We start from the raw sequence: 27,351 nt of genomic DNA on the forward strand, positions 1-27,351 counted from the left end.
AGTCTCATTTACCAGAGTAATTCTTATTTTCTTTTCTCACTGCGGGCTTGTTGTGTCTGCCAAGACAGCCCTTTTTCCACAGTTCATCTCCAGACAACTTAAATCAAGAAGCCTCTTGTTCAGATGTCGTTATTCCTTCTCATTTTGCAGCTGCATGTAGTATGGAGTCCATGAAGATCTAAGGCCAGTCCACAGAATTTTGTTTGATCTGCAGCCTCAGCCTGCGTGGGTCACTTGAACATGAAGACAAGCACACACTTTTAGAGGATAATTTCTCTCAGTCCGAGACAGATCACAGGAGACACCTTTTCCCACTTGTCAGGCCCTGCCATGTCACAACCACTGAGCGAGCTTACACAGGTAGGGAAAATTTAAATTAGGCGCCTAACACTCAGCTAGATCATGTCAGGGGATCCCTCACTACACAAATGGCAAGTCAGATATTGTGGAGCCTTACAATACTCCAGGTTTCCTTCAAGTCCCAGCCCCTGGAATCAGGTGAATTCACATCTTACTCCTCAGTAAACTCACACCTGGCTGCAGCAAAAAACCCAAACCAACAAACAATATCCAAGCCTGTAACTCGGGTTCACAGGCTCAAAATTAAGAATATCAACCAGTTCCCATTATTGTAATTATTAATATTATTAATATTCCCATAATTTTTAGGACTGTGTGTGCCAGCTCTGACTGGCACCTCCCCAGCTCCTCTTATCCCATCCCACGCCCTGGGAAGCACCGATCCCACCGGGAGCTGGGGCACTGCGCTGTCACAATGGGGATTAAAGGACTGGGAGAACTGGGAGGACTGGGCGATGCGCTGGAGCAGCAGGTGTGGAAACGCAGCCCCGTGCTGGGAGCAGGGTGGAAGGGCACGGGGCTGGGGGAAAGCAGCCACAACGGCACCGGGAGATGTTCCCGGGACAGACGGGAAAGAACGGCGTTCTAATCCGTGCCTTGTCCCGGTACGCCGCCTTGGGTTTGCACTTTGGCAAAGTTTCGGGAGCGTCGGCAGGTTGTGGGGGGGTACAGGGGTGTGTTCTGCGAGAAGTTGGCTGGCACATTCCCCCGTGTCCCATGGAGAATCCCACGCGGATCCATCCCCGGGGCTCCCGCACGGCCCCAGCCCCGCAGTGGTACAGCCCTGCGCTCCCCCCGCGCCGGCCCTGCATGGTACGGCCCGCACGGCTCCCCCCGCCGCGCACTGCAGTGGTGTGCTCCACGCGTCACCCCCCCCACCCGCGACGGTGGTGCGCGCCGCGCGTGCGTAGTGGCGCGGCCGGCGCTCAGCTGGGCAGTGTTTACAGCCCCGAGCGCGCCGGCCTTGGGGAGGAGGGGGGGGGGAGCCGAACGGAGCCGAAAAGAGCCGAACCGAGCCGAGCGGAGCCGAACCGGACCGAACCGAGCCGAACCTAACGGAGCCGAATAGAGCCGAACCGAACCGAACGGAGCCGAGCGGAGCCGAACCGCGGCCGCTCAGGTGCCTCTTTTATTTAATTTTATTTATTTATTTATTTTTATTACAGCAATAAATAACCCCACCTTTGCCGCTCCTCCTGCAGCGTGTCGTGGCACCGCGGGGATTGCCCTGGAGACCTGCTGGGGCTGACGGATTGCGTTTGTGCGCCCCGTGCATTGTTGGGAGCGGTGTTTGTTTGCACCGGGAGGGGGGAGGGATCGCTCCAATTCCAGGATTTTGTTTCAGGTTGAATGCAGCTCCTCCTGTGCTTTTTTTTTGTTGGTTTGTTTGTTTTCTACTTGTTTGTTTGTTTGTTTTCTCTCTCGTTTGCTCGTTTACTGCTTTTTGTTGTTTTTCTCTGCTCTGTTTTCCTTAAAGGGGGTGTTTCCCAGGGGATGTTCCAGGACCAAAACGCTGCTGGGTTTGGTGTCCGTGTTGCGAGTGAGCAGCGAATTTTTTTTTGCACAGTGAACTTTGTCCCTGGCTCGGATCTGTGGAAATCTCTTGTTTCTGCCTTAAAGCGAAAAAAAAAAAAATAATAATCTGGCTGGACTTGTTATGGAGGGTTTTCTTTTTGAAAAAGTTTGTTAAAAAATAAGCCCTACCCGCAGTCTTGGTTCCCACAAAGTTAAAGAAAGATGTAGGATTACATTAAGAGGAATTTGAATGTCAGAAATTCTGCACATAAAGCATTAATTTTATTGGAAGTGAGTTAATGTCCAGTAAAACTGATCATTTTTGACGCCTGTCACCGCTTGGATGTTCCTTGATCTCATTAAGAAAGTGTCTCAGACAACACTTGTTGTGTTCCATGGTGTAGAACATGGAAAGACACTTGTTGTTCATATAGCTGAGCTAAAACCAGGTCAGACCAGTTGCCCCAGTGGGGCTCACAAACATCAGGAGGAATTTATTTGAGATCCAAAGTGGAACACTTTTAAAGGCACAACTTTGTATTCTTAGTTTAAATCTAAAAATCAAGATTTTTTTTTTTTTTTTTTAATAGCAGAAGGAGTGGAAGAAATAAGCAACCCTAAGAACAAAAATATGTAGAAGACACTCAAGGGAATCAATACCCTCAGGGAAGAGAGTATTTTAGTGTGGAATGTTACATAAAGTGTATTGACCAAAGGTACAGGCAACCCCATGTGTGCAAATGCACTGAGGTTTTGAGTATGTAAGAGAAGGGGAAAAAATAATTGGTAGATTAACCCAACTAAGCCTTCAACTTGATGTGTTTCCACTGTGAAGTAATAAAACACAATCATTTTTTGGAGAGAAAATGAAGGAGTCGCTGTTGAAAGGAGAGGGGTGGCTTTTTATTTCAAGTTTTATTAATGGTCTGGAACTGGACTGATGTGTTTGAGACATGAATGGATTAAAAACTGGCTCGAGGTCCCTGCCTAAGTGTATCCTGTTTTGTGTGCCTCTCCAGGTAATCAGAATGGCATGTTATTTGAATAACTGTGAAATTTCCTTGGAGTCCTGTAGCTTTTCTTTGTTTCCTCTGAAAACCAAAGTCTATAATTTGCTCTTGCTGAATGTAACAAATAAACTCGCAACAATTTTGCTGTAGGCAGATCTTCTGATCCCAGGAATGAAAACTCCAAAGCTGCTGCTGCTTCTGTGGTTATTACTGTGAGCAGGGAAAGGCATTGTAAATAAATGCATTAAAAGAATTATATTGTGTTTTCTGGAAAAGATTTTTTTTTTTCTTAAGATGTGAGAAGGTAGGGGAAAAAGCTAGCTTAATTCTGAGTGATAAGTTCTTCTGGGTTCTTCTCCCCCTATACTTTTTCCTTTAAAACCTGTAGCTGTTTAACTACATTAAGCATTATAACCATGTGTAGTGTAATGCACAGTCAAGGAAAGTGTTTGCTTTGCTTACCCCACACCAACAAGCCTGAGTAGGTCCATGATCATGTCAGTGAAGTCAGAAGAGTTTGCAATTCAGACATCTGTGTCACTCAGGAGTTACCAAATTGAAGGTGAGCTCATCTAGGGCTTAAGAGGACCTAAGAAATTCCACAGGCTGCAGTGGAAATTCTCTCTGCAGTTGCTCTCTGTATCATTAAGTGCTTTAGTGATGGTGGTGGCTCAAGCTGTGGAGATGAGTTGTGTGAAAGTGCATTTGCTAAAGTAACAAGGTTGATGGGTCAGAGCTGTTGGGGTTTTTTCAACCTCTGTGAAATCAACATCCTGATGCATGTTCGAAGAAAACGTAATTTGAGATGTTTCTGGATTTGCTGCCTGCGTCTTTGTCTCTTAATTGATGCTGTTAGAGATAGAAAGTCCGCTCGTGGCCAGAATTCTGACAGACAGGCCAAACTCACACTGTTGGTTGGGCTTGCAATGAAAGATGACCTACAAGCACAGGAGCTGGAATAATCCTTTATATAAAAGGGTGCAGTGGAAAAGCTGACGTGCTGGTAAAACCGTTGGGAGTGTTTGAAGACAGGCCGTGCACACTGAAATTGCCTATTGTGATTTCCCCCCCTCCCCACCCCCAGTGTCAGGTACTGGATGCCAGATCTGCTGCATTTTGTTTTCCATTGTTGGAATGGGGGCTGGAAGTGCTGCTGGTGATGTTTTTCTGGTGCTTGTGGTCCTTGGAGCACATAAAGGTCTCTCTCAAAGTACTTCACGTTACAGCATCATTTAGTGTTGAAGTGCACGTTCTGTACCTCACCCTCCTTTATTCTTTTATTTTTAGTGTCTATAAAAGACTGCTGAAGATGGGAGGCGCAGTGAGTGCTGGAGAAGATAATGATGAATTAATTGATAACCTGAAGGAGGCACAGTACATCAGGACAGAACTGGTGGAACAGGCCTTCCGAGCCATTGATCGAGCAGATTACTACCTGGAAGAGTTCAAAGACAATGCCTACAAGGACTTGGCATGGAAGCATGGGAATATTCATCTCTCAGCACCCTGCATTTACTCTGAGGTGATGGAAGCTTTGGATCTGCAACCAGGGCTGTCATTTCTGAATCTTGGCAGTGGCACTGGTTATCTGAGTTCTATGGTTGGACTCATCTTGGGTAAATACCTTTTCAGTCACGTTAACTGTTTGTGTTAGACTTTGAAAAACATGTTTTGAAATAGGCAATGAATCATTCTTCAAGTAATGGAACTAAAGGATAGCTGGGAAAGTAAAGAATGCATTAATCCAGCTTGTTTATCAGGATTTTTGCAACCTTCTCTCTGGAACCAGATGGGATCCAGATTTCTGTGGCAGATCAGAGCAGGCACAGATGTGTTTCCAGAGGTGGCTGTAGTGGATTCCTGCAGGACTGGACATGAACTTGGGTTAGTTTCCTCTTAGGGATGACTCCAGATCAGGATCAGGAGTACAAAGCTGAAACCAGAATTAAGCACCTCCACAGAAACCTGTAACTACCCCTGCACTGTGCCTGTTTGTGTTCACACTGTGCTGTTTAGACTGAGGCATGTTTGAGGTCCACTTTTGACACTTACTAACAGACAGATGGGAATACTCTCTGGAAAACACCGAGTGCAGCAAAACTGATTCTGTGACCACATCTACAGTGACACAGAGCAAATCACCCAAGTGCAGTTGTGCACTTGCAATTCACCCTGAGGTGTTTCAGTGAGAGCTGTGCTGCCAGGATTGATAGCAAATGGCTGTAGGGTACAAACTTCCCTTTAGTGGGTGTCAAGAATTTTAACTGCTGAGATGTTTGTTCTCAGGGTAGAGCCTCGCTCCCATCTCCCATTTGTGGTTTTCTCCTAGGTTTGTTGAGATTACCAAGGATACCAATATGTAACTCCAGGGCTTTTACATTCTTTTGAATTTTTGCAAAAATTACCCTGTCAATTCTGAATAAAAAGCACAAGTGCTGAACAACTTACGTTGTTACTTCCAGTTTATTTTTGCTGTTAAGTGAGGTACAGTGGATGATGACTGTTCCTGATTCCTTTGCAAAGACTTTAGCATATCAACAAGGGGTGCAAAAATAATATGAAAAATTTTTTAGGGAAGTATTAAAATATGCAGGGAGTCGTTCTGCCTTGGAATTTTTTTTTCCAGGTGGCCAGTTTTACAGCAATGGCAGCAGTGCTTCCCTGCTATGGAGAAGTTTCCTGCATAGTTCAGAGCAAATGATTCAGAATCAATTGTGCAAGACAGGCTCATTTGCTGCCAGAAATTGCAGGTACAGGGTTGCAGTTCCCATTGTGGCGCTGAGAGAGCTGACCCTACACAAACGCTGTCTGACACTCACGGGAAAATCCGTCCTAGGAACTCACCCAAACTGTGTTAATCCTGCTGGATTTTGTGGTGTTGCCTGTTACCAGTCACCCTGGTGTTCCACGTTTGCAGGCCCCTTTGGTGTGAACCACGGCGTGGAGCTCCACTCGGACGTGATCGAGTACGCCAAGCAGAAATTGGACTTCTTCATAAAGACAAGCGACAGCTTCGACAAGTGAGTGCAAAGTGCCCCTTTGGATTAGTTCTGTTGGTTTGGCTTCAGTTCTTGGCTCCCATGTGGCCCCTCTGGATTCAGGGTAATCTGAGGATTCAGGCTCCTTAGGCTTGCTGAGCTGCAGTGTGTGACCTCCAAAGCCCGTGTGCGTTGTGGGGGAGTCTCTGAAATGTTTGCTGTGGGAAGTTTGCTTGTTTTGAAATGCACTGGCAGTAACAGCTCGAAACTTGCAATTAACAACGCTAGTTCTTCTCGTGATCTGGGAGCGTGCGTGGTGATGAGAAGGATATGAACTGATTTCTGGGGTGGGCCTAATGTGTTTTATCTGAAAAGAAGAAAAATGGTGTTTTAAAATAGGGAGGTAGTTTTAAGATGATTAAGTTGGTACTAAAACTGCTTGGGATTTGATTGATGTTCTTCCTTAGAACCTCCATTTTGCTGCTGTCACAATTAATGACTTTCCAGGCAAGATAACCACTGCCAATAGTAACCTCAGCAGTAAAAGTTGCAGCTGTCATATTTTTGGATCTGCTGCACGGTTTGTTCGAACAGGGCAGCGAAGCATCTGTGGATACCTGATACCCTCCTCTCCTGGGAGGAAGAAAATCAAAGTCATTACGTGCTGGATTTTAGACTGCTCAGCCTTGTGCTGCTCCTGCTGTACTGGAAAGCTGCTGGTGAGGGGGCTGTATTTTCTGGATGTTGGCAGCAGACTGACAGTTTTTGGCGTGGATGGTGCTCGACTGGGTGCTTTTCCAGGGTCACGTTGCCGTTGTTTGAATAGATGTTTTAAGGAAGACTTCTTTTCTCTCTCCAGACAAATATAGCTGTGGAGCAAAAGTGAGCTGAATTCAGGAATCATCATGACTGGAAAGCTGGCATTGCTGAGTGATGTCTGCTGGGTTGTGCTGTTGGAACACCGTGTGCAGGAACTGTTCACTGGCTGCTCAGAGTGTCCAGCACGCTTTGCAAAACCAGAAAGCTTCAGGAAGTGTTTAGGAATAAATAGGTGCTATACTGAGCTGCCACTCAAGATACCAGTAGAAGAATAGATGTGTTGTACAACTTCATAAATGTAGGGCTTAAAATTGATGTAGTTTTGGAGCGTGTAAGAAAAGCAGAGGCATCATTGAATCATTCATTTTTCTTTGACACTGAGTCAGAAATGTTGTAGGCAAAAGATTTGGGGTTTTTTTTATGAAGGGTAAAATCACAGTTCTTTTGAAGCTAATGGCAAAACTTCCTTTGGCTTCAGCAAAGCATAATTCTGTAGCATCAGGTGATAGTTCCCCACATCTGAAAGCCAGGTTTTGAAAATGCAACAATAAACCCAGGTGCAGTCCTTAAAAGACTTTCTTGTCTGAAATCAGAGGTCTAATATTTATATTTGCATATTATGACTGAGTCAGCATCAGGTGACTAAAAATAGCTTGTTCTGAAGAGTTCCCTGCATCTCAAGTGGGTAATTATGCATCCTTATCCTTTGGAGAGTTTAATCCATGAATTCTGACCTCATTGTTCTGTGGTTTTGAGACTTCTAGCTGCGTTCTGTCACAATAATGTCTAGAATAGGTGGGCTTTGGAGGAGAAATCCTGTAGAACTGGGTTTTTTCCAAGCATTTTTCGTAGTTTAGTTATTTCATAATTGTGAAAATGATTCATTGGATAAATTGTAATATTCTTGTCTGATACAAGTCATCTTCACTTTCAGATTTGAATTTTGTGAGCCATCCTTTGTTACTGGCAATTGTCTAGAGATTTCCCCGGACTGCACTCAGTATGACCGTGTTTACTGTGGTGCTGGAGTACAGAAGGAACACGAGGACTACATGAAGAACCTCTTGAAAGTTGGAGGAATTCTTGTCATGCCTCTGGAAGAGAAGGTTGAGTGCCTTTCTTCTCCTGTTTCTCTTTCAGTTATTCTTAATTCTGATCTTGATTCAGTCAACAGCTGCTCCTTTATCTTGCCCTTGCAGCAGGTTGAAGAAAGCACTGAGTGCACCAGTTTTCACTGTGAGTGGAAACTGAACTCTGCACGTTCATAATATTTAAGAAATTTATAGTTCTACCAATCTTTCACATATTGAAGTCTGTTGTTAATTGCAGCTTTACTTTCATGCTGCAGAAAATGTAAGCAAGGCTTTGTTCAGTTACGTAATCTAGTGTTGTGCTTGATGACAAAACACAGCATTTTACATATCCCTGACTGGCTCGTGAAAGAGCCTGCAAGATGTCTCTATTTACAAGTGTCAATGGATTCCTTTTAGTAAAAAGTGGGCAAGTGCCTCATGTGTGGGCTCAAGATGTGCAATTCAGTTTATCTCTCTGGTGTAAAGGTGTGTTGGTTTAATGGACTGAGGTGTAGGTGTCTGACCTCTTCTCTCTATCAGGGCACAGAGGAGCAGGGTGCAGGGTTCCTTCCCAGTAAGATGGTGTGCAGTGAGTTAATGTAAGAGATTTGGGCTGGAACATAAATCCAGTGATCTGCAGACCTCTTCAGGAGTGAATGTTCATTGGTGACTGAGTTTTCTCTGGCACCAGACACAGCAGTTCAGGCCCAGAATGGAGGAAGGTCTGGGAAAGCAGCATCCCAAACTGCCAGTGCCCTTTGCTCTGTTCCAACAGTTACTTGAGGCTAATGCTGCAAGAAGTTCTCAATTTTTTTAAAAAAACCCACCAATGTTTCTCCTTATCACTTTTTACTGTTGCAGCTTCCAGTACTTTAAACACTTGTCAAGGCAGAAAAGTCGTTTGTTCATTTTTTTTTTTTTGTACAAAAATCTCACTGTAGTTCACACAATGAACAATAATCTCCTTGTTTTGGTTTAGTTGACTAAGATAACTCGTACTGGCCCTTCTGCCTGGGAGACCAAGAAGATTCTTGCTGTTTCTTTTGCTCCTTTGATTCAGCCAAACCACGCAGACTCGGGAAAATCCAGGCTTGTTCACTTGCGTGAGTACAGACATTCCTGAGCACGGGGGAGGTTTCTTCTGCTGTTTGGCTGTGAGCTGTGACATCCCTGGGAATCCTTTCGAGGAAAATTGCTCCAAGTGCTTCCTTTTTGAACAGTTGTCTGTCTCGTGCAAGAATGGGAGTTGCATAAAATAGATTCTAAATCTAAAGAGTCATAGAATGGCCTGGGTTGGAAGGGACCTTAAAGGTCATCTGGTTGCCATGGGCAGGGACACCTTCCACTAGGCCATCATTCCAAATACAAATGATTTCTTGTGAAATTGTACCTGAACTTTGAGGGATGTTTGGTCGCTGTTCTTGCACGTGCAGACAATTCAGTCCTGAGTTATGTACTGTCGTGGTACAAGCAGGACCTGTGAACAAATCTCTCTACTCAAAGGCTCGCACCCCACAGCAGTTCAGAATTGTCCTGAAGCTGGAATGCTTGAGGGGTGCAAGTTGTGCAGTCCTTGGTTGGCTGTTTGAAGTGCAGGTTGTATCAGTGGCCTCAATCTCTAGATTAGGATTTCAGGGTCGAGAGGCCTCTGAAGACAGAGATACCTTCATAAAGAGATTAGTCAGGCTTTGGTCTTATTCTGGAAAGGTGTCTGCATGACAGAAGGGAGCTCAGGAAACAATCCATACTGTGATAGAAAGTCCAGTAAATGCATGTTTCTTCATGTTTTGTAAGTAGGTTGCTTTATACTGAGGCCTACACATATATTGCATGTAATTTTTTTCTGCTTCCTTCAGGTCCCAGGAAAGCTTACTTGTTGGTAGAAGACAGTGATTTTTTGTTTCAGTTTTGGATGCATGTGCATCAATACATTTTTTTTCTTTATGCTCTATGAGTTATGTATTTATGGGCTGGCAGCAAATAAGTGCAGAAGACAGGACAGTCTTCCAAAACATTAATGTGGGAGGTATTTCAGTACAGTAACTTATTGTATGCTTCTATAATTACTTCTACAAAATGGTTTCCATCCTGTCTTCTCCCACTAAGTCTAAAGCAGTTTTTAAAGAGCATAAATAGTACTTGTGTTTTATAAATGCAGAACTTGGCAAAGCTGAAGGAACAGCTCAATAGAAAAATCATTTTATGGAAGAGTTAAATAGACTTCATGCCTGGCTATCTACAGTAGGAAAGTAGCTTTTCCTAAGTAATTAAACAGTCACAGTTCTGGTTGCTAAGTCTGCATTCTTACAATCTTTAAGATGTGTATCTTAAAATTATTGAGAACTTGAGATCGAAACAGGGAAATTTTTTAACGAGACAAACGCGCAATCAAATTTTGTTTGGAAAGTTGCAAGGCGGTTTATCCGAGTTGACAGGAGCTGAATAGAGCTGTTTGTGTAATCTCAGCAGGGATTTCAAATGGCCTGATTTAATTTGAGCAAACAGAACTTTTCCTGTGAGTGCTTTTGTGGGGGGTGATAGGGGGGGAGTTGGGGGGAGTTTTCTCCGTATCTGCTCACGGGGTTTTGTTTCGTTCCAGCCCCCGTGGCCGTTCGCAGCCTGCAGGACCTGGCTCGCATCGCCATCCGGGGAACCATTAAGAAAATAATTCATCAGGAAACAATGAGCAAAACTGGGAATGGGCTGAAGAACCCCCCGAGATTTAAACGGAGGCGCGTCCGTCGCCGGCGCATGGAAACGATTGTTTTCTTGGACAAAGAGGTCTTCGCCAGCCGGATCTCCAGCCCGTCAGATGACAACAACAACAGCGAGGACATCGAGGAGGAGAGGCAGGAAGAGGAAGAAACCAAACCCTCTGAACTAAAGCCAGACCCTCCTGTAAACTTTTTGAGAGAAAAGGTCTTGAGTCTGCCTTTGCCCGATCCCTTGAAGTATTACTTGCTTTATTACAGGGAGAAGTAGTTTCCTTCTTCTAGGAAGTGGGAAGTAGGCAGGAAATAAAGTACTACTTAGGGCTTGACAAATGTACACCACTTGCTTGCCTGCAAATGTGACCACCCAAGGCAGTAGGCTGGGGAATGTGGCTGCTGTAAACTTCAACATTATAGCTTTTTTGAGTTTCTTCGTCCTTCTCAGTTGTGTGCTATAGTTTTATCCTACAGCAGGGATTCCTTAGGAAGCAAGTTGGTGAAATGCTCAGCTGCTTATGGAAAGGAGGATTTAATTCCCTTGAAACTAACTGCACAGAGATACTCTAAAAATCTCACAGCTGCTCTACCAAGTATCAGTTTTGAAAAACTCTGAAGCAGTTCCCCAAAGACCTTTCCTGTCTGTGCTCTCTCCCACTAAACCTGCCATGTGTTTATCATGGTGTGTGTTTAATGGAGGATGAAGATTATTAGTAAAAACTGACCTGGCCAATCTAGTTTCTTCCAGTAGTCTGAAAAAGCACAACTTTTACAGAAAGGAAAGAAATTTTTGGCATTACCCTTGTGGCATCCAGGTTTTGAATGAGAAGGAAAGCATCAGCTCCTCTTGGGTTGCTCTGTTTTACTTATAAACTAAATATAATTTTTCAGTAAAAAGCAAAAGTGTTTTACAGAATACTGGTTTTCTTAATTGGAAACACCTGTTCTAGTAAATGAGTTGGGGTTTTTTGTGGTTTTGGGGTTTTTTTTTTGGTGTTTTCTTTTTAAAGCGATGGAGGCAAGTGAGGAATTGCAAAGCTTCTTGGCTTTGACAGGATGCAGGGGTTGTCAAAGTTGGGACTGTGATCTCTGAAATTTTACAGAGTAATTCCAAATGGGGAGGAGGGTAGAGAAGAGCTGCAGAGCAGTGAGTTTGTGAAAACTGACTGTGAAAGCAGAATCTGGGGGTTTTGCTGTCGTGTGAGAGAAGTGTGATCATCTGGGCTGAACAGAGTGAAGTGCAGAGCGCCAGCCTGAGAGGTAAATTAGCCCAATATAGTTTTCTGGAGAGTATCTACAGCCTGGAAACAGTCTAGAAAGGCAGACTGGTGCAGTTTCTAAGTGTTCTGTGTGTGCCCCTGCTGTGGCAAGGTGAGGTGACTGGAATACAGCTTGGTACAGTTGTTTCATTCCTGCAACAACCGAGAGGGTTGTTAACAGGCTCACATGGAATGACTTGGCACTCTGCAGTTCTGTGGATGTGAGCTCTAATTTTTATTCCCAAGTCTTCCTGTCATGGTGGTGGAAGGAGATTCCGTGGTATCACAGAATGGTTTGGGTTGGAAGGGACCTTGAAGACCATCTCATTCCAAATCCCTGCCATGGGCAGGGACACCTTCCACTAGACCAGGTTACTCAGATCCCCATCCAGCCTGGCCTTGAATAGTTCCAGGGATGGGGAGTCCACAGTGTCTGTGGTCAAAAAATACTGTGTTTAGAAGAGTTTTACTTGGTTCAGCCTGTTTGAAAAATCTGCCTAAAGTGGTAAGGGCTGGAAAGGAACTTGAGTTTGTGTTGATGTGAAATACTCCTAAAGCTGGGGGGGGATGAAAGGCCCCCTCTTGGTAGGTGGTGAAGCTGTGTTAAGGCATTGCCCCATCAAAAGCACTAAAGTTGGTATCACTTTGGTATCTTTTTTTTTGTGTGTGTGTGTGCTCTCTCCTCATTCTCTGAGGAGGAATGAAAGAAAGACTGTCTTGCCAAAAATACGCCGGCTTTTCGGTGAATGGTCCCGAGTTGCACAACTTGCTTCAGAGGTCTGAGTGGCTTTGAAAATAAATGGATAACTCTTGTATGCCTGAGCCTGAAGTGAAGAACTCTTCCTTGCTTTATAGGAGTTCTGTGTATCTTTGAGAATATCATCTCCTAGTGCTCTATCATGTGGCTGCTGGCACATAACACAGGCACAGGCTGTGTTTTGCCTCTGGTTTCCTAAGTCTCCACTTCTGGTCTAAATGGAACCCCAAATTAGCTTGCTCCCTCAGGTTTTTCTTTCTCTGTTTAAAGTGGGGCAGTTCTGTGGCCACTGAGCTGATGGTTTCCTGTAAACGTTCATGTACCCACCGTGTAATTCCGGCAACTGCAGTGGATTTGTTTCCACGGATGAATATCCTGAATATGGTGGTAAATAGAGGCGTAATCTTTATGTCATTATTCTCTGTGCTCCCACAAAGGCTATGGCCCCTGTATTTGTTAGACATTTCTGCTTAGTAGGTGTCATACCAGGTGCCTTTGTGTATTATGGCACAATTTCCACACCTCTCTGTAGTTCAGGGTGCCTCCTGCTTTTGGCTATCAGGTCATCCTTTGGTTTAATTATGAAACTTTTAAAGAGTTCCTTTAAAAATGACATTAAACTTCAGGTTCTTACTAGTAGGCCTTCCTGAGATTCTGTTAGAGCTGATCAGTTGAGGGAGAATTATCTTTCATTTATCCCTGTTTGATTTTTTTATTCCCCATCCCAGCCCCAGTTGTAAAAGATATTTTATTGGATTTTTCACCAGATTTGCCTTTTTTATTACATTTTTGTAGCTTTCTATAAGATGCATAAATACTGCTATTTTTTTCCTGGATGAAGTTGAATAAATAAATATATATATACAGGAAATTTATGTTCTAGGTTGTCAGATTGTCCCCTTGTCCAAAAAAAACCCCACAGGTCCAAACAAACACATAGTAGAAATTTTATTTGTAATATAACTGTGAAATAGTATTGCTTATAGCCTGTAAATAAGGGGAAACTGTAAATACATCTTCCCTGTGCACAAGCACTTGCACTGTAGTTTTGTAGCATTTCTAGCAGAGGAATTGTATTAGAGCTGAGTTTGTATGGTCTGTAAGCTGTCTAGGAATTGTACCTGCTTTGTTTCCTTTTGTGTTCTAAGTAGTCATCACTTTTATTGTGACTCTTTTTAGGTTTCAATCCTGCAGTAAATTTTCAAAAGAACTGAACTTCAAGCTGCTTTAATCATGAGTGTGTAAGTTGAAAAATCTCTGTGTTGAAACTAGAGTTAAATTGGCCTGAGGCATGCAGAAGTGTTACACAATTTGAACTTTATTAATAAGTGTTTCTGTATCAATAAGTTCAGTAAAGACTTTTTAGCCTTCTTAACATGGCTTTGCATCATGTTGTGCTTAGAATAATTTGTAGATAAGTACTTATTTCCATGACCGAAGGTGAAGACATTAGAACACTAGAAAAAACAGTTGGTGCAGGTGCATAGTTCTAGATGAACTCCTCAGAAGAAAATCTCCTCAGAAGAAACCTGCCCAGCCCACGAGTTCCAAACCTTTATGTAATGCAGCTGTGCAAGATGATTTTTGGAATCAGCACACACACCACTGATCTGGATTTAATGCATCAGAACAGTTAAAGAGTGAAATTCTCTTACCTGGCTGATCGACCTGTAGACAACAGATACCCAGAGGTGATTCAGTTCATTTCTGCACTTCAAGGAATTGCCTAAACCAAACATGTCAGGAGTTTGTTCCGTGCATTCTGACCTGCAGCTCCCCTCTTGTCCCCTGGGCTCTGCTTCAGTGCTTAATTAATGCAGATTTTTGAGAGGTGGCGTTCAAAGCTTTCATTCCTCTGGTACTGAGAATAATATTTTGGCTTCAGCTGTGGTAGGAAACTGGTCACAACAGCAAATACAGCTGCTGCTAATTAAATGAATCTGTTAACCTTTATTCCATAGGATAATTGCCTGCCTGTGTGTTTCTTCCTGTCATCTGTGTGTATGATAAATGTCCCTTTACCAGCTATAACAGGAGATTAGTTTGATGTTAATGTTTTCCTTCATGTGATGCTTGCTGAAAGAAAATCCTTTTCTGCTTTGGAAAGCCATGGATGTGTCATGGAAATGGTATCGAGGAAATTAAATTTGTCAGATGATGTTTATGTTCACTTCATTGCAAAACGTAAAACATCACAGTCCCCTGGGATGTAGTGAGGGGGTAGATCCCCTGAGGGAAATCTTTCTACTGGGACAGAATTTCTAGTTAAAAATAAAACAAAGAAGGGTGGGAGGGGGGAAAGAAGCACACCAGAGAGAAACCCCAAAACTTCCTTGTGCTCTACAGGTTTGAAAAGCCTGTGTGGAAGAGGCTGGAAATGCAGGAGGATGGAATACAAGGGTTAACTTTAATTGCAGTTGCTCAGGGGTTAATTTCTGGTTCTTGCTCAGAGCTGTACACTCCTTTTTAAACAATTTTTCATGTCTATGGAAAATCAGATAAATTAATGTGAGAGGAAGGGGACTGGGATTGCTGGTGTTTCATAACATCTCACAATCATCCCATTTGTCGTGGAGATAAGGAGAGGTATGGTTCAAGTTCAAGGGAAGATCTGCTTCTAAGTAGATGTGGGGGTTGCAGAACTTGCCTTTTTGCACTCAGATTATTCCCTGTGGCTGCTGTTAAATCTGCTGACTTGGCTGAAGATCCCATGCCTACAGAGTAGTGGGCAAATCCTTCCTGAAGCTGCCCCCCATGGCACAGCTGGGTTCTGAAATACAATTCCAGACAATATATAAGGAAACCTGACTGAGGCCTGGCCCGGCTCTCCTGTTGCAATATAAATAAACCTAGAAGGGATTTTTTTTGTTGTTATTGTTGGAGGGGGTTGGTTTAGAGCTCAGAGTTTATGCACCAAGAGGTAACGGAGGCAGGAGGCAAAAGCCCCATTATTTGCAAAGCTGGCCGGATGTGCCAGGGAAAATAATGACCCCAAAACACCCGGGCATGGTTTGGAGAGAGCAGTTTTGTTTATTTTCCTAGAAATACTTCCTTGCTGAGCAGCTCCCAAGTAGCTGTGCTGCCCTGTCCTAACAGAGTCCTGTGTGTTTTGGAAAGAGGTGATGTGGGAAGCAATCAACAGAACTTAAGCCATGAAGACTTTAACACAACGTGCGTTGTCTGATGCGCGTGGAGGATGTGATTCCGATGGACTTGACATCTCAAATTGGAATTAAAAGCTGTCATATTCACACGGAGCACTCTGATCTCAGCTGCCGGTTGTTGGATAAAGGCTAAACCTGGTAATATGGCCTTCTACAGCCCGTTTTTGTAAGGCAGGGTTGGGTTGGGTGGCCGCTAGAGGACACTCTGCCCAAAACCATGAGTCAGATGCACGGCGGGGGGAGCGGATGAGTTCAGCGAACTTGCTTAGATTTCCAAGTGATGTCCCGGCAAACAAATAGCAGATTACCTGAGGACAGGATGCAGGAAACCTGCAGTATAATGCTCTTTTATAGCTGGGAAAAAAATAGTTATTTTACCTTCTATGACATGAAATTTTAGGTTAAACCCCAAACCCAACGCACTCCCCAAATGCTCAAGTGACAGAGAATATGAAGGGAGAAGAGAACCAAGAAGGTATAAATGTCACTTTTGTTAATACTTCTCTGTCATATTAATTATTTTTTTAGATTACAGTCTAAAGCAGATGTGCAGGTTCATGGGAAACCTTCATTTGATCATCCAGGTAATGTGGATTGATGCCATGTTTGTACTTCCTCAAGTACCTTCATATCCTAATGTGTGTTAGTGCCTCCCTCATCCTAAACCCACACATTTAGGATCTTGTGTAGTAATAACTGAAAACCTAAAGACAAGATGGTTTCAGTCTGAGCTTCTTTACAAAGATGATTAATTCAAATGGGAACAAATCCTGCCTTTTGCATCCCAATTTTATCATGCAGTGGGAGAAACAAACAGGGACCTTAATTTCCTACAGCTCAAACTCAGTTGATTTCAGTGTTTCTTTCCCTTTTCACCCCTCAGTTGCCTTTAATTCCTCCAAAATCCTGACATTTTTCCAAATGGCATCCTTGTAGAAAGAAATTGTATTTGGCAAAATGTCTTTGAAATGAATCAGCTTTCACTCTGCATAAGAAACTTTACAGATTGTGGGATGGGGATTTGTCTTTATTTGCAGGTTATTTATCTCTGTTCTTGATCTCCCTTTTAAAATCACTTATCTGTAGCATTCCATGCTCCCATCAACGGTTGGAAATGTGTTTTTCCTGGATGTTGTGACTCCATGTAATAAGAGACAGCCTCTATCCTAAAAGTCTTAGTGCCCAATACATTTGACAGGCTGTTAGATAAGACACTCTCCTTCGTTTTCAGAGTGTGCTAAGGCAAAAAAAATTGACATGAAAACCTTGACCCTGGATCTTTTGCATCCCAGCTCAGCCCTGGAAGCACGGGATCGTTATTTGGTTGTTGTCCATGAAGGTGCATTCTGGTGTCAGACAAATGCCCGAGGAGGAGATGAGGAGTTAACTAGCTGTTCGAAAGAAGCAACGAGGCGAAAATAAATCAAAACCAAGAGTTTATATTTCAGCGCCACAATTAAAGAGGGGTGGGGACGGTCTGATCTTCAGTGATGTACATAATGGCAGAGGGGGTGGGCGGTTGGACTGTCAAACTGCCTTAATTTAATTGCAAACACATGCTGATGAGTCCCCTCCTCCTGGACCTCAGGGCTGGGAAACTTTTTTTTTTTTTTTTTGTCAGCTCCCTGCAGCTCAGAATCGAGGCAAATGCACTCCAGCAAACACCATGCTGATGAAACCTTCAGCTCTTGGAGGCTTTTTGTGTTTTCTCCTCTTGCCTGGTTTCTCCTGCTCCTGCCCCAGTCGCTGCCTGTGCTTCAGGACTACGGTGCGATGCATGCATCTGATGTTGGAAACCATCCCCGAGATCCCGCCCCAGACAAGCATACTGTGAGTAACCAGTTTGCTGCTTTTCTCTACCTGCTTGGTCTTTGGAAAGAAGGAAAAAAAAACCACAAAAAAACACAAAAAAGTCAAGGCCAAAGGCATAGTTTTATGTTCCTTTTTTCTTTTTTCCCACAGAATTCCCTGCCTCACAAATTGTTTCGTGCTTTTGAAACACAAAGCAGAAACTGCTTCTTTTGGCATCAGTTAATTGCTAATGGGACAATCAAGGGAATTGAAAAATTTAGTAAGAATAATGCCAGGGCAAGCACTGGAAGACAGTTTTGGAGAATCAAAAGTCACAAATATTGAACTGAGCTTATAGAAATGTATGCAGTTTGCATTTTAGAAAGCTTTGGGTGTAGGGGAGAGAGGAAATAGAGCAGTTCAGGCTTTTGTCTCTACTGACACAAACCCTTTCCTGGTACATACAACACCATTTCATTCCTAAATTTTTATGTACTGATTTTCCAGTTTCTATCTCAGCTATACAAACCAAACTTAAGGCTTATTTAGACAGTAACAGTTGTGATAACTCACAGATTCCTTGAGAAATAAAGTACCTGTCAGTGAGGGAGCTGCTGGCTGAGTCCATTCAAACAGGAAAGGTGGGGGAAAAGGCTGTGTAATGCTTGGTGACTCCTAAATAGCTCTCACTGATAGAGGCAGAAGAGCACTTCCCTGTGATTCTAAACTAATCCTGAACTTAAAGGTGGGCTTGAGATCTCACTAATACCGCTAATGCATCTTCTCTGCTTGCAACCTGAGGAACATGATGTGGGCAGGATGCTGGCTTTGAACTGCTGCCATCCAGACCTGCTTTCATGGAAGGAGACCACTAGCATTAGTGACCCACAGGATGAGGTCTACACTTGCTACAGCTGCCAAAGCTTTCTCTCTGTTGATGGCTGTTGATGGAGTGGTTATTTACAGTGACACTGCTCAGTACTGTGCAGACTGGGTAGTGGTTATCTGCACTTACAGCAACTTGCAGTGTCTGACTCTTCCAGCTGTCACCAAATCTTTTCTCCCCCTTATTCCCCTGCATCTTGAAGTATTAAAATATTTCAAATACCCTGACATTGTTTGATTTTAGCGCAGTAACTTGTTCCTCCTTGGTTAAACATAGATTTTTTTGTTGAGGGAAAAATTTGTTTCATTGGCTGAACTGAGATATTTCTGAGCTCATTAAAGCTTAATTTCTGTTCGGTGTTTGAAATGTGGCCACATTTGCTGTCACATTTGCTCCCTCTGGCAGCAGCACACTTCGTTCTCTGTGCTGCAGGGGGCAAAGCCTGACCCTGGCCTGTGTTTGTCCTTGCAGTTTTAGCAAATTTCCAGGTAGTATCCTGCTGTGATGGAGGTTGCACTGAGTCGCCTGTAAAACTCAATCTGGAAAGGTGACCAGGTTTTCCAGTGCAGTCACCCTAATTCCCTCTCTTCTGCTCTAACTGCTTTGTGTGTGCACTGCTTGTAAATGGTCCACGTTTTCCCTCCTTAACCATTTGGAAAGGAGATTTATTTAGTTTAAGAGAAGTGCAAGAACTTTGAATGGGAAACTGGGTTTTAAAACATTAACAAGATGGTGTAGGCGTGAGACGTAAAAGTAGTAATATTCCAAAATGAGGTGACTGTCTTTGTGGACCAGTATTTTTTAAGGCAATTTATCTGGTTTATTCTCTTTTACTTCTGTCTGCATAATTTTAAGCAAAGCCCATACTGGTAAGCAGAGATCCCCATAGATGTAAAGACACATGAGCCTGGTGAGTGCTCTCTGTTGGCAGATCATGTGCCTTTGTGTGGTGTGTGGCAAGTAAAAATCCTGACTTTCTGGCTATCTTGAAGATCTAATGTATGCAAATGCATTTCCCAGCCAGCATCCCATTGTATTATTATAAATAACGTTTGAATAATTAAACTTTTTTGAATTGTGCAAGATCAAAGAATGCTTTTAACCAAGCCCTGACTACTCCAGCTTTTTGGTATGTTAATCTATCTCCTGGGAGGACTGTTGTGTCAGACTGAACGTTCAGAACTATAGCAAGAGTAGTCTTGATCATGGAGTTTTTCTGAGTAGAAAATGTGGGATATTTTCCACACTTACCCTTCAGTATGAGTAGGACTGAGTCTGTGACTGCAGCTCCAAACACCAATCCCAGGCTCCAGCTCGGTTCCCTTGCAGAACAGCTGCAGTTTCCGGATGGAGTTGGCTTTGAAGTTGGGAGTTTGGGACTTTCTGACCTCCGTGACTCCGTGCCATCCTCTCTCTAACAATCCTGGAAGAGTGGAGAAGTCTCCTAGCTGGCACACACTGTGCTTCACCAGCCCCGTTGGCAGATGGCCCCCTCGGGGCTGGAGCCAGCTGGCGGAACTCAGAGCCGCCCGTGGCCTTCTCCGAGCGATGCTGGGATTGGCATGGAACCAGTTCCAGGATTGATGAGCTGTTACTGGCTCCTCTTTGGTCGCCATTTCCCTCCTCCCTTCCCAATCCCAGCTGGGTACAGCTGAGGATCTGGCCCAATGTCTGGTTTTAGCAGCAGACCATTTGTTGTTGGGAATGAAGTCTGCTGGTTTTATCCCGAGCAGAGGACAGGATGGCAGGAATGGCTACACGTGTACAGAAAAGCTGTAAAAATTCATGGTGTAGAACTGCAAACGTATTTTGGCTGTTGTCTGTTCAATTGGAACATGATTATCCAGATGTGATCCACTGGTTATTGCTGGGATTCAGGCAGTTCTTTTAGCCAGCAGCCCAAGGAGGGGAACAGCTGTGGAACATACACTCCGAAAATTCCAAGAGATCCTTAACCTTCTGTCATTTGTTCTACAGTGTGACATTTAAAACAATAAGCTTTGCAACGTGTGGGCATGAGTGGAAGAAATTCCATGGAAAGAAGTTCCCCTCTGGCTGGCAGCTAATGGATTGCAATCCAATTATCCACGGGTTATTCTCCTTTCTGCATTATGCGGAGCACATAATGAATGAGTCCTGCTAGAGACACATAGCTGAGGGCACAGGCAAAGACAGGGCAGGATCTGGGATCTGAGCACACTGCTGGCATGAACTGGAGGTGACCCAGTTGTTCACAGACCTGGTTGCTAATTGGGCAGTGTAAGCACGGCCAGCTTGCAAGTTTTGTTTCCCTTCATCATTGTGCTTATTGTCTGGTGGCTGCTCAGTTCCTCTCCTCCTCCTGCAGGAGGAAGGCTGGGGTAGGACAGGCTGTATCTCTCTTAGGCTATTAATGAGCCTTGTTCTGAGAGGGAATTTTATACATTTGTTGGGGAAAGGTTTACTGAGCAAATGAGTTCTTGGAAATCCTGCTCCCTTTGTGGTCTCTGTCGTGTGTGTTTCGGGTTGAAGAATGGATTACTCATTTCCTCAGTGTGTGATGGTCTTATATGCAGCCATTAAATGCACACCCACACATTCTGAATGTGCCAGGTGGGATCTCTTTCTGTCTTCTTTCACTGTAGAATTTAATCCTTATGAAACCTTTTAGAGGTGACTAGAATCTTCTTTATGTTCTAGTTATAGAAGTACCTTCACTGGAAGGAAAATGGGGGGAAGGTATTTAAAACATATTTTCCTTCTAGAAACATTCAAGCATCTTTTGATGAAAATATCCTAACTCCTGTGATTGTAGCTACCTTAAGTGTTTGAAATCCTGCCTTCACTGAACTTCTAAGTGCTTCAGCATCGGGTTCCCACTTGAGTATTTGTATTTTCATTGCCCTCACCACATCCTTCTGTCCATAGGTATACCAGGATTTTATCATCTGCTTTTTAAGGAAGAATTGTGTGTGTATTCTGGACAAAAACTTAAATGGTAACGCTCTTGAAAAAGCAAAAGACTGACACTTATCCTATGTATTAAGGAGATGCTTTTACTCCCTCTGGATCAGGATCAGAACACACTTCAGAAGGAGGGAAATTTGTCTTCATCTAATGTGGGAAATATCTTGACTAGGTGGTCCAAAGGAAATAGGCATTAGGTTGGGAGAGTCCTGCTCCTGGGTGCCATGAATGCCCAAGAATAGACTCAGCTGGATTGAGTAGGCTCAGACCCTAAACTCTGTACCCACTGCTAATAAATAATAGCTCAAATCATCTAAGATTGATGACCTCAATAATTTTTTATGTAATCCTCCTACTTGAATACGTGTCCAGGACCAAAACTATGCATTAGAGGTGTTCCTTGCTGCTGTCCTTGCTGGTAAGAGCTTAAGGGATGCCACGTGGCAATTGAAATGATTGCACAAGGAATGAGGCACCAGCAGATGCCTCCTGCCCTGGCACTGGCTCTGAAGCATAGCATTTCCACCAGCTTACATGCACAGAAAACATGGGATCAAACCAGCTTGGCGGACTGGCTGCTGGATTGTGACGCAGAGGGAGCCCTTTTGAAAATCTGACTCCTGTTTATGGGAGCTGAAATCTTAAAAGGCTGCATTCAGGAATGCCTGTGGTAATTTCTTAATTAAAATCTAGTGTTGCCATCCCCTAGACCTTCAAAATGTAAGTGGTGTGGCAGTGTAACAGTGAACCACAGCCCTGCATCTGCTCGCTCTCTGCTGTTTCAACCATGATCCCATCGTCTCCTTTACTTGTATTTCCATGCTGAACATATTTTCCTTCCCCTTCACTCTTTGAACAGTCAAATCTTAATGTCTCAAGCTGATAACACCCCAAAATAGCCAGGACTTGGAAAAGCCCCCAGCCCTGAGCCCCTCTGTGGTCTCCTCATCTGCCTTGCAGAGATGGCAAAGCTCAGCTGCCCATGTAGGGATTCGGAGATGAAGGCTGTCATTTATTAAAGCCATTTGGGGACTCGTGTGGGAGAGGGACATTCCTGAGTTGGGGAGCTGATGACAGTGAGTCTGGAAGACTTCATTTCCATCTCAGCAAGGCAGTTTTCCCTTCTTGCCAGGACTGGAGTATTTTGGCAGGATGGGGGAACCTGCAGAGCTGACTCTGATGTTTTGCAGATAATCAAGAGAAACAAGCATTTTTCTGGTAAATGTTCTGGTTCTTCTTATGTATGGAAACTTGACTGATAGGATATTTTTAGGATGTCTTTCACACCTTGCCTTCCTTGGGAAACATTGGAAGGAACCTCAACAAGACCTTATCTCTGTAAAACCACCTTTACTTTCTGTGTCATTGTTGGTAATGACTGTGTGGCTGCCACTTACCAACCAGTTCTGGGTGAAATGGTCCAGAACTGTCAGCATCACTGCTGTGCACAAAGGATGCCTGCATGAAACCAACCCAGTAATTTCCATGGAACTGCAGTGAAATGCCTCTTGGAGCTAATTATCTGCTTAGTTAACATAGTAATACATGAGTCTGTGAAAGCCTAAATAGATTAAGCACAAGTGGAAGTTTCTTGTAAAAGCCATTGATTGTTTTATATGCTAATCACTGATAATTATTTAACACAATGCTTGCAGGGATGATTGTTCTGATAGCAGCTGAGATCCTCAGACAGATTGGAGTGTCTTTCTGTCAAGACCTATTTCCCAACCCATTTGCAAATTCTGGCCTTCTTTGTAGCCTCTGTAATGGGGTTGAGTTCCCAATTTCAGAAAAGGTGAGTTATTTCTATATCAGATCCCAGATTATCCACATATCCCAGCTCACTTTCCTGTCAGAGCTGTGATGCTTTGGCACAAGGGTTTGGTGAGATTTTCTGCTGAGCCAGTCAAGCTGGTGTTGTCCAGAGGGATCAGTATTGGGTGACACAGGACAGCTGCTGTCCCAGGCCTCCAGTGAACACACTGTGTGTGTTTGTGATAGTAGAAGAGAATCTGGGATCTTTTAGCAGCAGATATTCCCTTTGTTCCTTGTGGGAAAGCATCTTGTAATCCCAGACTGCTGGCCTTGAAAACATGGGGGAGAGTTAAATCACAAGGGACTATTTTTTTCTCCCCATTTGTGCAAATTCCCAGGTAGAAAGAAGCAGGCAGGAGTGAGGGTGCCCAGCTGCTGGAGCACAGGGCAGCTGGAAGCAGCTGGGCATGGGAGAAGCTGTGTGGTGGGTCCCTGTGAAAAGCACACTTGTTTGTGAAAAGAAATGTAAATTTCCAGAGTAAGAGCCCTGGGAATAGAGAGAAACAAGTGTTTCTGTGTAAGAGGAGGCAAACTCTGTAGGGAATGTTCTCAATCAAATACAGGCAAGCCAGGAAATTCCCAGTGCAGCCCTCCATGACATTCATTGCCAGCGATGCTTTAGGCTAAGGCAAGGTCTGGAGAGAAAACACTATGGATGAGCCAAAGTGTTGGGGCTTTTACATGGTGAAGAGGAAGATTTAGGTTCCCCTGCATCTCCAAGGACTTTCTTTGCTGCTCAAGGACATCCACATTAGTGGTTTATTTTTTCCTGTGTTTTCAGAGGTGTTCAGAGGTGTTCAGAGGTGTTCTCTCTTACCTTTTTGCTTTTTGGTTCAGCTGTGGGAGCTGAAGTGCCTCAGCCTGAAGGAGGGCTGGGAAGGATTGCAGTTGTCTTTGGTCATTAAAATAGTCAGAGGGTTTTTTTCCCCCTCTGCAGCCTGTGACCCAGAGTGGCATTTTACACATCACTGCCTGCTCCCTGCTGCCTTCCATGAGCATCAACAGCTCCAGCCCTGACCTCTGTGTATCCCTTCCATGTATTTGTAATGTTCCCTATTACCTGTGGCCAGCTGCCTGGACTAATTACACGGCCCTTTACAGCCCCCCAGGGCAGGCAGAGTTGGTGTCTGTTCCTTGCAGTGTATAAATCAACTTTGTATTTCTTCACCTTTTTTTCACGGTCTAGTCTTTCCTCATTTCCTTTCAGTGAGGCCATGGAGAACAGGCAGCACATTGTGCTGTCACTGCTGCCAGTGTTTAATTGTATTTGCCTTTATGGTGTCAGTCATTCCCTTGAAAGCTCTGTAAAGATACCTTCAAATTCACATCATCAGGGAAGAAGGATGTGTAGCTCCTTCCCAGAAGAAGGGCAAGAAACGCCCATTGGAAGCAAGGCAAATAAAGCCAAACACACCTGAAAATGTCAAAGGTGAAGTTAAAAACTGCAGTTCCTTTGGGACTGCAGTTTGCAGTGGACAAACAGAGCTGGTGAATTACAATTAGAAAGGTTTCTTGAAATCCTGTGAAGCTGTGTTTCTTTTTGCCCTCTAACTCTCCTGTGTGCAATACTTACCACTAAGAGAGGGGAAAGATTTCTTACTATATCAGTCTTCTGATTCCTTTGGTCAAAGTGGAAAAGTTGAAGGAAAAACACAACAGAAAAGATAATGTTTACTTGCCTGTGTTTTGTCACATTCAGTGATAACAAAGGGGTAACAAGGCAGAGATTTAATATTTCAATGTAATGCAACTAAAATTGCCATGCTTTTTCTCCCTAAAAAGTAAGAAAATTACAATGCATTTTTAACATAAAATAATTAGTTTTGCAAACTATTAAGATAAGGAAACATTACATCATGGGACAATGGTTTTAAATTGAAAGAAGTCAGGTTTAAATTAGGTTTTAGGAAGAAATTCTTCCCTGTGAGGCTAGTGAGGGCCTGGCACAGGTTGGCCTGAGAAGCTGTGGCTGCCCCATCCCTGGAAGTGTCCAAGGCCAGGTTGGACAGGGCTTGGAGCAACCTGGTCTAGTGGAAGGTGTTCCTGCTCATGGCAGAGGGTTGAAGCTGGATGATCTTTAAGGTTCCTTCCAACCCAAACCAGTTTTTGATTCTATGATCTTAAAACAAATCAGCTTTACTTATTGTGTAACCTCTTCCCAAGTACTTGCTCAAAGCTGTTTCAAACACCCCAGATACTCCCTGTCCCTTTGGGGTCACCTGCAATGACTGCACCTCTTTCTAATCTGAATTTTATAAAAGGCCACGATTCTTGTTGATGCCTGTCTAAAAATAAGTGTTGAACTTGTAGCTATTTGTAGAATTATTATTTTAAACTCTGCCTCCAAGTGCAAGTTACCACCAGAATGACGGGCAACTTGCGTATTTTTCCTCTTAAAGCAAATGCCCTTAAAAGGCTGCCTTAAACTGAAAAATAGCTGTGTGTTCTCTAAATGGGATAGATCAAGCAGTGAAGGATTAAAAAAATCAACTTCATTGTTTTGCTTTGGACAGAAACTTGCAGCAAACCCCATTTGTCAGCCTTCTGTGGTTTGTTATAATACGTTGGACCGTGCGAGGTGCCAAATCAACGCACAGTCCCTATAGAAGTGTTTCTACTTGGTTAACCAGGTTAAACCACTTAGCTCTTATTTTATTATCTCATTAGCAATCCAAACCCCGTGTTTTAGGGTTCCAAGTTGATGTAGTTCCGTGGGCAGCCCTTGGAAATTGCCAGAATCCCCTGGAGTCCAGTAATTCTAATTGAAGTTGGCACAAATCTGAAATGCAGGCAGCGATAAGCTGTTGTGAGTCTTGGAGCATTGTGGAGCAAAATGGGAAATGCTTATTATATGAGGTTATTTGAGCAGATTTAACCATTTTAGGGCAAAGATAGTTTTGCTATGGAGCTAAAATATGGGTCCACGTGTTGATGAGTGTTCCTCTACAAATTAGTATGAGATGCAAGTGTAATTGCGTGTGGACTTGGGGTGTTTTGCTGCAGACTTTTTCTGCTGCTCATGGAAATGATCACTTGAGTTCTTTCAGTGGTCAGTTTTCTATGAAATTAGACTACAGAATTTTCTCAATATAGGCTTGTCCCAGCTCGCTGCAGACAAGAGCAGACCCCAACCCTTGTTGCCACTCCTTCTCCACTCTGTTCCCTGGCCTTTGTCTGCATTTTTCCTGTTGATGTAGGCCTGGTATAATAGACCCTCCCAGCAGCCCTCCTCCCTTCCTCATGGGAATGATGCTTATAGCTGATGGCTTGTTTATGTCTTCTGCTTTTAGAGATTTACGCTTCAACCACATCAAGGAGATACAACCTGGAGCCTTCAGAAAACTGAAGAACCTCAACACACTGTAAGTTCCACTCTGAGGATGTCAATTTATTACTTGTGTTGGTACTGTCCCCTATAGCAACTTAAAGGTGCCCTTGGGCCTTTAGTTATTTCAGTCAAATTGTGCATAACCAACTAAAGCTTTAAAATTCTCTCTGTCCTACACTGGACCACATTTTTAATTAAACATGCTGTTTAATAACTTTCATTTTTCACAATTAACCTCTCTGGTTTTTTCTTTTAATTAAAAATCTGATGCATTCTAGGACTGACTGAGGATGCTTGGGCAGGTATGGCCTTAGAGTAGCCCATAGAAGAAGCTCTGGCCTGGGTTCAAGATAGTGGAGGGACTTATTAAAAGCTTCCTCTTTCCTATGGCCTCCTTGAATGCATAAACCACATGAGTTACTCTATGTGAGTTTGACTGAAGTGAGAGAGCATCCTTCAAATGCCACCTTGTCCCTCTGTCTTGCCCTGGAATAGATATACCTACACCTATCCTGCTCCAACCAGGAACGGGAGTAGAAAGCAGTTCCTCCAGTCTTTCATCCCCTGCTCACATTGATATACTACTCCACTAACAAGCTTTTCACTCTTCTCAAAGGAAATCATGGGAGCCTTTGCTTGTTCTTGCTGCTGCAGGGTTTGAAGGCAGATCTGAGCACATCTGCACCCTGTAGCTAAGAAGTTGAAATCACACCAGCTCTCAAATCAGAACCAGAAGCTGTGTCAGCACAGCACTGTGCTGGATGTAATTGGGCTGTTGAGGCTCAGATCCGATTATTCGAGCTGTGACACGGCGCTAACAGCCATAGGATTTCCAGGTCCAAGCTGGAATTCCTCAGTGAGGCAAACCAGCTTGTTTGGGAACCTGCACTGCACAGCAGACATTTGTACATTTGTGGTCCCAAACAGTATAAGAGAAAGTCC

General features: G+C 43.6%; 2 protein-coding genes across 2 annotated transcripts in view; both read left to right on the plus strand.

Moving 5' to 3' along the window:
- Window positions 1-1,349: 1,349 nt before the first annotated feature.
- PCMTD2 (protein-L-isoaspartate (D-aspartate) O-methyltransferase domain containing 2) lies at window positions 1,350-14,637 on the plus strand. The gene is made up of 7 exons (XM_050313626.1): window positions 1,350-1,366; window positions 1,442-1,480; window positions 4,173-4,501; window positions 5,803-5,905; window positions 7,617-7,788; window positions 8,735-8,858; window positions 10,355-14,637. Exons 3-7 carry the CDS (start codon window positions 4,195-4,197, stop codon window positions 10,735-10,737), a joined length of 1,089 nt encoding a protein of 362 aa, XP_050169583.1. The 5' UTR covers window positions 1,350-1,366; window positions 1,442-1,480; window positions 4,173-4,194; the 3' UTR covers window positions 10,738-14,637.
- A 1,527-nt stretch (window positions 14,638-16,164) lies between these two features.
- The window catches only part of LOC126639109 (peroxidasin homolog), a 44,768-nt gene continuing 33,581 nt past the window's right edge, over window positions 16,165-27,351 (plus strand). The window contains exons 1-3 of the mRNA XM_050313625.1: window positions 16,165-16,227; window positions 17,265-17,473; window positions 26,372-26,443. Of these exons, the coding sequence (XP_050169582.1) occupies window positions 16,189-16,227; window positions 17,265-17,473; window positions 26,372-26,443 (320 nt within the window). The 5' untranslated portion in view covers window positions 16,165-16,188. The remainder of the gene's footprint in view (window positions 16,228-17,264; window positions 17,474-26,371; window positions 26,444-27,351) is intronic.

The sequence above is a fragment of the Myiozetetes cayanensis genome, unplaced genomic scaffold (assembly GCF_022539395.1).
Source record: "Myiozetetes cayanensis isolate MyiCay16 unplaced genomic scaffold, myiCay2020 scf19, whole genome shotgun sequence".
Taxonomy (NCBI): Eukaryota; Metazoa; Chordata; class Aves; order Passeriformes; family Tyrannidae; genus Myiozetetes; species Myiozetetes cayanensis.

Excerpts from the sequence above, each read along its gene's own strand:
- PCMTD2 (XM_050313626.1), top strand. The coding sequence starts at position 4,195 with ATGGGAGGCGCAGTGAGTGCTGGAGAAGATAATGATGAATTAATTGAT. Across the intron at positions 4,502-5,802 it reads TATGGTTGGACTCATCTTGG|GCCCCTTTGGTGTGAACCAC; the intron begins GTAAATACCTTT and ends CCACGTTTGCAG. Across the intron at positions 8,859-10,354 it reads ATCCAGGCTTGTTCACTTGC|CCCCCGTGGCCGTTCGCAGC; the intron begins GTGAGTACAGAC and ends GTTTCGTTCCAG.